Genomic DNA, 12,582 nt, shown 5'->3' with positions numbered 1-12,582 from the left:
GACCATGTGCGGTCGCAGTGGGTGGTTCCTGCTTCCTCGCCCCTGTCAATCAAAGCACCTATTCAGCATTCATCGTTCTATCGTTTTGCACTAAACATTTGACCCGATCTGATCGAATAATCGCCATCATTTCGCCATCTTACCCAATCTTATCCCATCGGCACAATGCCCCCAAAATCAGGAGTTCTCGTCCCGTTGTACATTTATCCGGTGTCAACCACGACATGGGCCCCACTATACGACGCGTGAGTTGCACCAATCCTCTAATTTGTAGAGTCAATCTGGACAGGTATCATACGAGGTACAATACGGAACTGTTTATTGACTTCCTCAGTATCGCCGCCCACCCCGATCTAGACTTTCTGGTGGTCGTCAACCCCAACAGCGGACCAGGCGACCTCCCCTCGCCGAACAAAGATTACGCCCGCGAGGTCCCCAAGCTGAACGCCTTTCCCAACGTCTACACTGTTGGCTACATTCGTATCCACTACTGCGATAAGCCTCTGGAAGATGTCTACGAGGAGATCGATCGGTACGCTAGCTGGTCAGCCTCTGAGGGTCTAGGACTGGGTGGGATTCTACTCGACGAAACACCCAACCATTATTCTGAGGAGAGAGAGGCGTACCTGCTCGCTTGTACAAAGTATATCAAGAGTCATGATGGGATTCTGCGCGACCGGATGGTAAGTTTTTTTTTTTTTTTGTGTTTTTTTCTTTTTTTAGTTTTTGTGTTTTTGCTTTTCACTTTCCGTGGGACTGGGTTGAATTGAGTTGAGTTGCCTGGCTGACTGATGCAGGTCGTCCATAATCCTGGCACACCGCCCGATGCCGGGTTGGCCGACACCTGTCCGGATCTGATTCTGACCTGTGAAGAGCCGTATGAGAGATACAGTTCGGACGAGGTGCAGCATCGACTCGCCGAATTGCCTTATGATCGGAGCCGATGCGGGTACATGATCAATGCGGTGCCAGTGGGCGGGCTGGCGGGCTTGGTGCGCGAATTGCGCGATCGCGCGGCTTATCTGTTTGTCACGGAGGTGGAGGGCGATTTCTATGAGCGATTTGGACCAACCAGTTGGGAGGGATTGATGCACGCGCTGATGGAATAAGTCGCATCGGTGTATCTAGGGTGTAGTGGTCTAGGCCTGGGTCGAGGCTGGGCAGGGATCGAAATCGACCTGTCATTCTTGCGCAGTTTAGCTGTCACTGGTGCCAAACTTAGCACCGCACTAATGAGAAGCCACAATGGGCTGAGCGCCACAGTGAATCGCTGGGTCTCACTTTTGGGCTCTATCTTTTTCTTGCGGTGTGATAATTGGTCGATAACGGTGAGACATCCACAAAACGCCTCATTGATATGGCGTGGGCTTTCCGTAGTTGCCTACTTGGCACCGCCAGCGCATATGCTGACTGCTGGCTGCACAGACCATGACGGTGGCATTAGTAGCAAATAATGACGACGCGATAAGACAAAGTGTATTCCTCGTATGAAACCCTCAGCATGTAATGTACGGAGTATGTACGGTATGTATCGTATGACTTAGAGTCAAAGCCAGACATACCCAATACCAGCCATGTCTCGGCTAGGATGTCCAGAAGTCCAGCTTGGATGAAAATAGTATCATCGACGTGAAGTCATGGAAGCGTTGGATGCCACGATCATGACGAGGATGACTTGCCATCTAGTGAACTTATTGTCCGGGATGGGCCTCCTGCGATGAGCGTCTAAGCTGTAGTAAGTCGCTCGTTTGCTTTGGCCGTGATACAGTATACCTGCCCCTGCAGTATGGCTTCAAGTTCGCATTCTGAAAGAAGCCCATCTGCTTCTCCCCGGCTCTTTTCTGAAGTTCCCACGCCAGACAGCGAGACGGACGGGCTCTTTGAATCATTGACACCGGTCAGCGATGGCGATGAGTATGTCCTTGTCACTGGAGGCCTCGGATTCATCGGCAGCCATACCTGTCTGGAGCTGATGAAAGCGGGATACAATGTCCTCATCGTCGATGACCTGAGTAACAGCTACCGGCATGTCTTTTCCCGGATCCTGCTGGCCGCGAAACTGCACTTTGACGGGACGGATGGCCGCTGTCCGAAGGCGACGCTGTACGATGTCGACTACCGCGACACGTCCGCCATGAGGAATCTCCTCCATGCGTACCAGCTTGACCTGTCCACACGGCAGTCGAGCATCATCGGAGTCATCCACTTTGCCGCCTTCAAACAGGTCGAAGAGAGCATCCGCACCCCGCTCAAGTACTATCGCAACAACATCAACGGGCTCGTGGACCTCCTCGTCCTGCTGGATCAGTATCGCATTACCACCTTCATCTTTTCCTCGTCGGCAAACGTCTACGGCAAACTAGCCGAGAACCGCCCCATCCTCCGCGAAGAGGAGTGCACGCATCAACCGGAACTCGACCAGTTCGCTGCGTCTCACCCGTCCGAAAGCAACATCTCCCAAATCACAAACCCCTACGGCCGCACCAAGCTCTTCGGCGAAGCCGTCCTCGCCGACCTGGCCCGCGCAAACCCCGCCTGGACCACCGTCGCCCTGCGGTACTTCAACCCAATCGGCTGCGATGCGTCAGGCCTCCTAGGCGAAGACCCAAAAATCAATCCGTCAAACCTCGTCCCTGCCCTCGTGGACATCCTCGCCGGGAAGCGAGATGAGCTCCTCATCTACGGAAGTGACTGGGACACGCCTGACGGCACCCCGATCCGGGATTTCATCCACGTCACGGACGTGGCGCGGGGCCACACGGCTGCGTTGGCTGCGGCGCGGGAGGGCCGCGTGCGGGACGGGTTTCGCACATTTAACCTCGGGACGGGGTGTGGTCATTCGGTGTTGGAGCTGGTACAGACCCTGGAAGATGTGTCCGGGCGGGCGATTGCGAGACAGGTGGTGGGCAGGAGAGCGGGGGATGTTGGGTCGTGTGTTGCCAGTGCGGAGCGGGCAGCGGTTGAGCTGGGATGGACGACGGAGAAGTCGTTGAGGGATGCTTGTGAGGATTTATGGGCTTATCTGCAGGAGTAATAAGGGGGTAATTTCAAGATAGATTCATCATTCACTAATATCATGTGCTCATGTGGAGTTATTTTATATTAAGCGCATAGCAATATATATATTTGTATTGCTACCTCATGATTTATACCCCCAAACCCCTACTGCTATCTGATTTGTATCTGTGTGTCCTGGTACGTAACATTAAAATGTGACTGCTTAAAGTGTTATATACTTATATAGAATGCTCTCATCAAAGTGAATGACATTGTGCTGTGGATGATGGCAGCATGATGTATGACGTCATTTATAACTACCCCACCATATTACCCCTCCTCCCTAGTTCACATGTATTTGACCATTGAGAGGCCCCAATATTGAGTGTACTATGAGTATTTCCGCAGTAAAAGAACGCCTGGTTGGCCAATTGATATGCCACTAGTCATAGCGTACCAAGAAATCCGGGGATTGGCTTGGGCACGTTCCCGTGTCTCCACTGTGATTGGCTGCCTCCGCAAGATGGCCTGATGGGTTGCCTAATTCAGTCGACTTTGGATAACTTAGGAATGCTCGCTGCATGCGCACGTGTTGCTCCTAAAGCTTATCTATCCTTTTGCGCTGTTGCCTCCTAGGTACAATCTCTCACTTTTCTTGTTTTGCAGTCATCTTCGCCTTTCCGATCACCTATCCCGCCAGAGCTATCGCAATGAACGTCTTCGACGAGCAGAGAGGGCGCATCGCCCTCTACGCCTCACCACGGACCAAAGAGGGTGCCACCATCGCCATGCTGGTTGAGCTTATCGGGTATGCTGTACCCTACTCCCTCCACAGTCGCTCAGTACTAACAACACAGACAACCGCGTTGCATCCACCTCGTCCACAGCGTCAAAGACATCAAACACGACGATGCAAGCGCGTACACCAGTCTCCCTATCCTCTTTGACGTCACCCGCGAAGGCAAAAAGGCCGGTGTATCTGGCTTGACCGATATCGCCCGCTACCTTCTCACCAAATACGACCCCGACCGCCACTTTTCGTACAAAGAGGGGTCCAAGGAAGCCGAGGAGGTGAATAACTGGGTTGCGTTCCCGAGCAAGACGATTCACGGCGATAATGCCGAGCAGTCGTTCACGCGTAAGGCGCTGCGGCTGTATCTGCATCTCGAGGAGCATTTGCAAAAGGCGCGGAGTCCGTACCTGGTGGGCAAGAAGTGGTATGTCTGTTGGCTACCGTCAACCGTATGCAGCGTGCTGACAAGCTAATTTAGTACATTGGCGGATTTGGTTATCCTCCCGTATGTTGCCCGTGCCAGCGAGGTGAACCTGGATCTTGAGCGATTCCCCGAGTTGACGACTTGGCATAATCGACTGGTGGAGAATCCTCATGTGGCCAAGGGCATGAAGGACGTATATTTGAAGACGTAGGCTGATGTTTTTATTAATGGCCTATACTTGATACATTTATTAACGCTGTATATAATGGTTGAGTTCTTCACACTAACCCCCCATAACTTCTCCCACACCATCAAGAATCTTCGTCACCTTCTTAATATCCTTATTCTCCACCTCAATATAATGCCTCATCGCCAACGCCGTCACAACCACCATTTCCACGAACCGCTCATCCCCCTGGATTAACACTTCAATCTGCTGACCCTGCCCTTTCAAAGACACCTTCTTGTTGTATCTTGCCAACAGGCGCCGCTCGTTATCAAACAACTCCAGTTTACTCCCTCCCCATGCATCAGGCTTCCATTTGAAGTGCCCTAGCGGCGGATAATCGAAGTGGTGGTTATCGCTTTTGAGGAAGTCGCGCTTGAGCAGGAATTCGTGGCCGTGAAGAGTGACGTCCACCTTGCTAGAGGGGAACTTGTGGACGGTGCAGGTTCCGATGGGGGTGGGAGCTGGAGACCATGGTCCCGGCGGTGGGAGACGCGAGATGGTAAGATGTGGCTCTGATTTTTGGGTGGTAAGCTGGAAGACTGATCTGCCTGAGCAGGAGATTGTTTCTCCCGAGCTGTCGATGGTGAAGGTCCAGACTGGCTGGGCTGATTTGCTTTTGCTGGAGAATATTTTGTCCATGACTTGTTTGGTTATGTTATTGGAGCTGTTCGCTGAACTGAATTTTCAGTTGGGCCTTTTGAAAATGCTGCAACCTGTATATATACATTATCATGGTGATTTCTTTTACCATGCGCTTGATCATGCCCGTGGCTATGACCTGATGGTATACCATTTTCGGCGATGGTGCATTCTACGCTAACCCAAAAGAGTAATTATTGTGCATCCTGCTGCGGTGCCAAGAACTGATCATCCCTTTTCCCGTATTCTTGCACTGCCTGACAGCGCCTTGGCCCATGGGTGGGATGTACATAAATTACTGTCTTTGGGATAGTCAATGGTGCCCTTCAAGCCAAGATCTTCTAGCGCTGCATTGTCAGAAAATTCTCCAAGTTCAACTTAAATCGAGCGAGAGTAAGGGCTGATGGGTCTTAAGTTCTTCACCAGTGTAGGCGACTGATGGGTACTACAACTTGCCGCAGGGACGGTTTAATGGCCTTGCAGGTGTAGAGGGTAAAGAGCCAACCTGTTGAGGATCAAGTAGCAACTTTTAGTTGCTACTCATGCCATCCATGTCCTTTGGAGACTGGTGTTAACTCCCCGCGTCCACGAGGTTGGAATAGAGCAATCGATTTAAGAGCCCTGGTAGACATCGCAATGGGCGGGCTGGCCAAGCTGGCAGGCTTATCGGCTGGGAACAACCAAACAAGGAACAACGGCAAAATTCATGGTTGTCTTGTTCGTCAAGGCCGGGTAGGACTAACCACGAAATCGCGCTGTCCATTGTCATCACGTCCATAGAGAATCGCTAAATTATAGTGCACCTGTACCCAGATAGATGCAAACACTGCGCGGCACGCAATTCAAGGTTGAGGTGTGCCTGTTGTCACAATCCAATTTGACTTGACTGTGCAAAGGATGTTTCTGTTAGACAGTAATTTGGGCCTATTTGTTCTTTGGGCCTATTTGTTCCAGGATACCACGGGATATGAACGATAGATTATACTCAGCCAATAGAAAATTTCTTTTACTAGTTAGTTAGCGTTAGCTTGTTATTACTTACTTTCTTGCCTAAAACAGACCGTATCACATGTATGTTGGCTGATGGTTGCATTGATTGCTTACTGTAGCTGATAGATTTGCTCTGTCCTATCAACCCATCCTACCCTTTATTCCCCACAAACAGGATCCATCACAGATTTTGAGCCTGGAGAGTAAAACAAGATCTGATATGCCAGAAGACAGTTATTATATCTCTAACCACCAAAAAATAACCCTCGCGATGGCCACAGAAGTCACCTTGCCCCAACCCGGGGATGAAGCCCCGGACATGCCATCTGTCGCGCCAGATGTCCTGTGCCTGGATGGCCATCTATTCCGCATCAACTATGATGTTCCAGAGGAAATCACCCAACAACTGGAGGAACTCTACGACCGTGACGCAAAGTATGAGGAGATCCCGGAGCACCTGAAAGCATACGAAACAGAAATGGAAGACTCAGATGTGGAAGAGGCAGAAGAGCTAGAACAGCTGCCGGAGGAACAGACCCAAGAAAACGTTACTAAAAAATGAAGGATCAAAGGTGTTATCCACCTCCTCTGTTGGTGTTGGAAGGTATTATATGGATGTGCTGAATGTTGTTAGAGTGCGATACCTGCCCAAGTCTATGTCGTCATTGCAATACTTGGGTATCAATATATGAGAGATCGTGCGCCGTCGGGAGGATACACCTGGAGGAAAGAAGAGACTAGTAATACCACGGACAGTTTTCTATTAGCACCATGCAACTGATTCTCTTATCCCTTGACGCAAACGTGACTGATTGTCCTTATTATAAGGTTGGAGGAATCAGATCATCGGGTTTAGCAACAATGTTATATCATGCAACAAAGGTTCTCAATCTTGTTAGAGAAGAAACAAAACCTCTAATCTCTTGTGTTGGCGGCCGATCCCTAGATGTTATTTTACTCTAATGCAAGCTTAGTAGCTCTTATAGACCTAGGGAACTCTTTTTACATCTATGAGGCAAAGGTCATCATGCAGCTATCTCTATGACCGGCCGTGCCTCCAAGACGCGAGAGGCCGAAACTGCGTGGCACGCACCAAGCGAGGCCACAAATGCGAGCCACGGCCACACGGCGACAAAGAGTGGGACGATCTCCGCCGGAGCCAGGAGAAGACAGCCTTCGACGTCGAGAAGGCGCAGAAGCAATTTCGCAAAAATTCACATAAAATGCGGGAGTCCCTGGCAAATCCGATGCGGTTGCGGAAGCATCAAAGCTCACTGAGGGACCGGGACGACTGCGTGAATTATTCTGGCCTTCCAATTCTCCGTCTGAAGCACACAGTAATAAACACCCAGTTTTAGATTGGTGCATTTGGCGGCGATTTCCGGATTGATGGCTTCGACAAAACAAGGGGAAATGATCTGGTTGAAGGAGGCAAACTGACAAGTATCGCCTTTTTGTGTATAATCGTTCCAGCTATTGTCCCCAAAAAAGTGACTGAAAAAGGACGGAAGGTCTCTTAATCAACCGGACTCCTCCACATAGTAGTGTATTCCTCCCCGGTACGCATCGCACCAGATATCCTTGTCATGTTGCATGCGAACCGTCAGCCGAGGGAGGTCCATGAGATCCCGAGCGACCAAGAGGTAGAAATTGCTCAAAAGCCTCTCAACCGCAACTTTAAAGTATCCTTTGAAATCTCGACCAAAGACATCCTCGGCTTCTTCGGCAGGCGTGAGCTCCGGGCGTGGATAGTGCGCTACCCTGGAGACTGCAACCACAAAAGGAATCTTCTTGCGATCCTTCAGGGGTGCTGAAGAAGGTAGAGGTGATTTGAGGACCGACTCCAAAGCCTCGGGTGTCACCATGAGACAGGCCGACGTGGCGAGTCCAGTGGGAAGATCCCTCCACATTTCGTCGAAACGCCTATTCCCGTTAGAACAGAGAACATAAAGAAATAACCTATTAGGTAGGGACCAGACCACCTACCGAGAAACCTCAACCGGCGACGCCCCGTCCAACGCAGGATCCTCCTCCCACCGAAACCGCAGCAGTTCAATCGCCCGATCCGACTTGGGATGAAAACCGCGCTGATCGGCATGCTCCTCCTCAATGATCTGGTCCCAGCGCCGGCGAAACTCCGCCCACTTCGCCTCATGCTCAGGCCCGTAGGCAGTCGCGCGAAAGACCACGAAACCCCATTCCGACCATTCCGGCTCGAACTTGAAGACATTCTTCAGGGTGTTGATGTAGGGAGCCCTGATTTCGCGATCGGCTAGTTTCTGCTCCTCTGTTTTTGTGGCTTCTTCGGCTAGTCGTTGGGCTTCCAGGGATTCCTTGAATCTTTGGTGTATTTTGTCTGCGAAAGCTTGGTACAACCCTGCTTCCTTGAGACCATTTAATAGAGTTATGTGTTGTTCCTCGGTGAGGGAGGCGAAGTCCTCGTCGCGGCAGTTCATTACGCGCTCGTAGTCCCAGCCGGGAGGATAGAATGACATGTTTGTGTCTTTTGGATTTATCTCTTAGGACCAAGATGGAATGTGAACAGAAGGAGCTTGGAGAGAGGGGAAACACGGGGTTGATCTAGTAATAATCTGGCGATATCGGAGATAAAGGTGATAGGGCCTTAGCCTTGGTACGGTGGATCAGCCATCAGTCTCACCAACACAGACACTTAAAAGTGGCATAGAGCACAAAGCTAATGGACAGCAACGAAGCCTCCGCTGTGGCTATCATGGTATATTTCCTGAGCAGTATCGGATCAGCAAGACGCCCACCCCCGAGATCGACTAGAATGTTTACCCAGCTGTTAGAACCCCACCCTAGTACATTATCCACCACATCAGCCGTATAAAGGGACTAGCTGGCTCCAGGACCTCGCACCATCGTCTCACTGACATTCTGTGCGCAACACAAGCCCCAGCATCGCAAGCCAGTTCATGGGGCGTGATGTTTGACCTGGCTGACACAAAATCTTGTCCTTGACTCCACCTGCGATTTCAACGGCGTCGTCCCCATAGGCCGCAGTTCGGGAATAATTAGGTTTTACTACCACTCAATGCCGATAGCACAGGCTGCAGAGGACGGTAGAAAGCCAACCCCCATATTTTCCAGGACAGCTATCGATGGGACCAGCTTTGGTCTCACGCGGAGAGACTACATAGATGTCTTTACGTAGCTGATTATAGGGATGATCTTCTGCCCGGAAGTGGACAGCTTGAGTATGGGCGGAGTGGGAGTCACTAGACTGGCTGACCCAATCCGCAAATCCATATCCAACCCGCCCAATCCGCACTTTGGGTTGGATAGGGGTTGACCCTAATCCAATCCGCATGGATATGGATGGATGATACCCAACCCATATAGGTATGGATAACCTATTTGGGTGCACATGACCAGTAGAATTTAGTAGGTATATAGATTTAATATTTATAGTGGTTTATCTAACCTATTTATTTAATTATCTAATTATCCTGTGTCTTTTAGCCTTAAGAAGTGGAAAGTGAGAAGGTAAGAATTATTAAACTATTTAGATCTATAGTCTTTAGGTATCTATAATCTACCTGTGAGTAGAAATAGTGAAATAGTATATAAATGACAAAGGAAATTTCACGAATGCAAAGGGGAATAGATAGCTTGCCTAGATATAAAGGAAGAATAGGAAGAATAGGAGGAATAGTAGTAGAATAGAATAGAATAGTAGAAGGAAAATAGCTAAGGATACCTTAGCTTAATGTCTTTTTTCCTTAGTTTTTTTATTAACTAGCTATAGGGTGATTTCAAGGGTGTATTTATAGGCAATTCCTTCTAGCATAGGCCATTCGAATATTGAATGATCTCATAGCCAGGTGGTCTCATAGATTAGATCACTATTCGCTAATGGTTGAAATTAGTGATTATCGATGAATCCATGGCCGTTAGAACCATGGATATGATCAATGATCAACCATAGCAGATCAATCTAGAAGTCATGTCCAATATGGACACTGGTTATAGTGGTAAGAATTATAGCTCTCACCAACAGATATCTTTAATTTTAATAAAATAGGCTTTGCAATGGGTCTAATTATAACTACTAAGGTAGTTACTAGATCTAATATGCCTGGGAAACCTTATATTTTACAGCCAGGCAATCATGAGTAGGTTATAACTATTGAGTGTATTAATATAAATAGCTGGTCTATCCCTACCTGTATAATCTTCAAAGGGAAGGTTTATATAGAGAGATAATATTAAGACTATGCCTTACCATCTAATTAGTGGATTAAGGTTAGTAAGAATAGATGGATAATAGATGAGATAGGCCTTTAATGGCTTTAAAAAGTCTTTATTCCTATAATAACATTATATATAATTAGATGATATTGCTTGCTTATATTAGACAGCCATGGGAGCCATCTAACACCTGCTTTTAATAAAGCCTATAAGGATAATGATATTATCACTATCTATATACCTCCTTATTCTTCTTATCTCCTATAACCACTAGATATTGGTTGTTTTAGCCTATTAAAGTGTGCTTATGGAGGCCTTATTAAGCAAAGGATGCACTTAGGATATAACTCTATTGATAAACTAGATTTTCTTAAGGCTTATCCAAAAGCTTATAGTAATATATTTAAGCCTGGGAATATCAAGAATGGCCTCCTAGCAGATAGAATTATTCCTTTTAATCTAGTAAGGGTACTTAATCAGCTTTATATTTGCCTTGATACCCCCCTGATTCCAGGGAGTTAATCTTTAAATTCTACACTTATAATACCTTATAATATCTAGTAATTAGGCAAGCAAGCCTCCTTAATTAAGAAGCTTCTTAAGTGTGGATCTCAGAGTCCATCTTTACCTTTAAAATGAGTATTAGAATAGCTTATTAAGGGCTGTGAGATTACTCTTTATAGCGCTGCCCTTCTTGCAAAGAAGAATCATGATCTACACTTAGTAAATGAGAAAGAGAAGCAGAAAAGGAAGTAATCTAGACACTAGATAACTCCTAATGAAGGACTCTCTATTCAGAAAGCTAGGGATCTTATCTAGGCAAGAATAAAGTAAGATAATGAGGCTGGGGGGACATCTATTGATGCTGTGTGTTTATATTTAGAACCACCAAAATGCGCTCTACTGAGGTGTTCTAATTGCTTTATTATTGGGCATACTAGATCTAGCTGCCCCAAACGCCGTACTAGCTAGATCTAATAAAAATCTATTATTCTGGTTGATTTGGATAGCTTCAAACGTTTGAATGCGTCGAAATCGGATGAGGGGTGACCGGCTCGGGGGTGTTGACCGGCTCGGTGGTGGATTACGTTAGTTACTTGGCGTTGACACTGTTATCACTTTGACTACTCCCAGTCATCCAAGGGTAATAAAATTACATATAGACATGAGTGTGAGCCGTCCGCTTCTACGTATCTTTCCCTAATTGTATGAAACAACCTAACTTGAGTTGCAGGAGCAGTCATTTATTGATAACTTTTTGTCTTTTGCGTGCCTCAGTCCAAAGAGCACGGCCGACTCCGTTTCTGAACGCGAAACGAGATAGCGGATGAGAAAGTCCCTCAAATCAGAATGAATCATCAGCCAGACTAGTTTGTGATGCACAGGAACTGTACAATATAAAGAAAATACCAAGAACAAAGGAGTGAGGGTGGTGGAGCGGAACTTCGGCGACGCCTGTATAGTGTGAACGATGACCTCTGCAGTGGTCCAGCTGCACTTGACCTCGCTTCGCGTTCCATTCGCCAGCCTCTTGATGTCCTCAAGGATGATTACATGAATATCGCAAACATGTTTCAACATGAGTACGATGCTTCGTCTTGTTTTCTTCGAAAACCGGGGAAAACAGTCTCCGATTGGCTCCCAGGCCCACTTGGTACTCGCTGAAGCCCTTAAAATCAACGATCGCGAACCAACAGCCACGTTCAACCAGTTCAACCACTTTAAAGCGGCATGTTCAACATGTTGAACCCTGAACCATCAAGACTTTTCAACCACGATGAACACTCGCGCAGCTCTTAAGGCTCAGAGTCGCCTGTAGTACCACCAAATAGTACTGGCCGCCGCTTTGAGATGGCTGCTTCAGTCAGCTGCATAGCTCAACCGTGATAGGTTATCAATGTAATCGACATGGTTCAACACTTTGAAATCATACATCAGTTGGCATTGTTCAACCATGATGAACACTCCTCCTAGTCTTAAAGGCCCAGCGTGTTGTACATTTGACTAAGGTAATACTCGCCAGCTTGCTGAAAGAATGGAAGCTCAAGGGCAAAAAGGAAACCAACAAATCCACAGCAAAAAGACATGCATGGTACAGAATGAGCAAAAGGGCCCCGTCCTCCATCTTGGGAGGAGTCGACCTAGCACAGGTTCTCTACAAGAATTTGTCACGGAACGCTTGAGTTGTCTCGCTATGAATGAGCAACGTCGCTGATGATTAGGGAGAAAAGTGTTACTCAGGGTTTCAATATGTTGAATCACGCTGCTAACGTGGATTACATGTTGTGGTTGAACCGG

At 47.8% G+C, this 12,582-nt stretch overlaps 6 protein-coding genes across 6 annotated transcripts; 4 read left to right on the top strand and 2 right to left on the bottom strand.

Moving 5' to 3' along the window:
* Positions 1-165: 165 nt before the first annotated feature.
* Aud_006935 (spherulation-specific family 4 protein) lies at positions 166-1,109 on the top strand (the record flags this gene model as incomplete). Its single annotated transcript, XM_043291832.1, has 3 exons — positions 166-245; positions 335-683; positions 798-1,109. The coding sequence occupies 3 exons, from the start codon at positions 166-168 to the stop codon at positions 1,107-1,109; spliced, it is 741 nt and encodes a 246-aa protein (XP_043147767.1).
* A 677-nt stretch (positions 1,110-1,786) lies between these two features.
* Aud_006934 (NAD-dependent epimerase/dehydratase family protein) lies at positions 1,787-3,034 on the top strand (the record flags this gene model as incomplete). The annotated part of the gene is made up of 1 exon (XM_043291831.1): positions 1,787-3,034. One exon carries the CDS (start codon positions 1,787-1,789, stop codon positions 3,032-3,034), a length of 1,248 nt encoding a protein of 415 aa, XP_043147766.1.
* A 673-nt stretch (positions 3,035-3,707) lies between these two features.
* Positions 3,708-4,425, top strand: Aud_006933 (uncharacterized protein; the record flags this gene model as incomplete). Its single annotated transcript, XM_043291830.1, has 3 exons — positions 3,708-3,805; positions 3,855-4,214; positions 4,269-4,425. The coding sequence occupies 3 exons, from the start codon at positions 3,708-3,710 to the stop codon at positions 4,423-4,425; spliced, it is 615 nt and encodes a 204-aa protein (XP_043147765.1).
* Positions 4,426-4,497: 72 nt separating this feature from the next.
* Positions 4,498-5,082, bottom strand: Aud_006932 (uncharacterized protein; the record flags this gene model as incomplete). The annotated part of the gene is made up of 1 exon (XM_043291829.1): positions 4,498-5,082. The coding sequence occupies one exon, from the start codon at positions 5,080-5,082 to the stop codon at positions 4,498-4,500; it is 585 nt and encodes a 194-aa protein (XP_043147764.1).
* A 1,261-nt stretch (positions 5,083-6,343) lies between these two features.
* Aud_006931 (uncharacterized protein) lies at positions 6,344-6,634 on the top strand (the record flags this gene model as incomplete). The annotated part of the gene is made up of 1 exon (XM_043291828.1): positions 6,344-6,634. One exon carries the CDS (start codon positions 6,344-6,346, stop codon positions 6,632-6,634), a length of 291 nt encoding a protein of 96 aa, XP_043147763.1.
* Positions 6,635-7,592: 958 nt separating this feature from the next.
* Positions 7,593-8,567, bottom strand: Aud_006930 (uncharacterized protein; the record flags this gene model as incomplete). Its single annotated transcript, XM_043291827.1, has 2 exons — positions 7,593-7,995; positions 8,059-8,567. The coding sequence occupies 2 exons, from the start codon at positions 8,565-8,567 to the stop codon at positions 7,593-7,595; spliced, it is 912 nt and encodes a 303-aa protein (XP_043147762.1).
* Between the last annotated feature and the right edge of the window lie 4,015 nt (positions 8,568-12,582).

The sequence above is a fragment of the Aspergillus udagawae genome (assembly GCF_001078395.1).
Source record: "Aspergillus udagawae IFM 46973 DNA, scaffold_5, whole genome shotgun sequence".
NCBI lineage: Eukaryota > Fungi > Ascomycota > Eurotiomycetes > Eurotiales > Aspergillaceae > Aspergillus > Aspergillus udagawae.
This window is presented reverse-complemented; position numbering and strand designations above follow the sequence as displayed.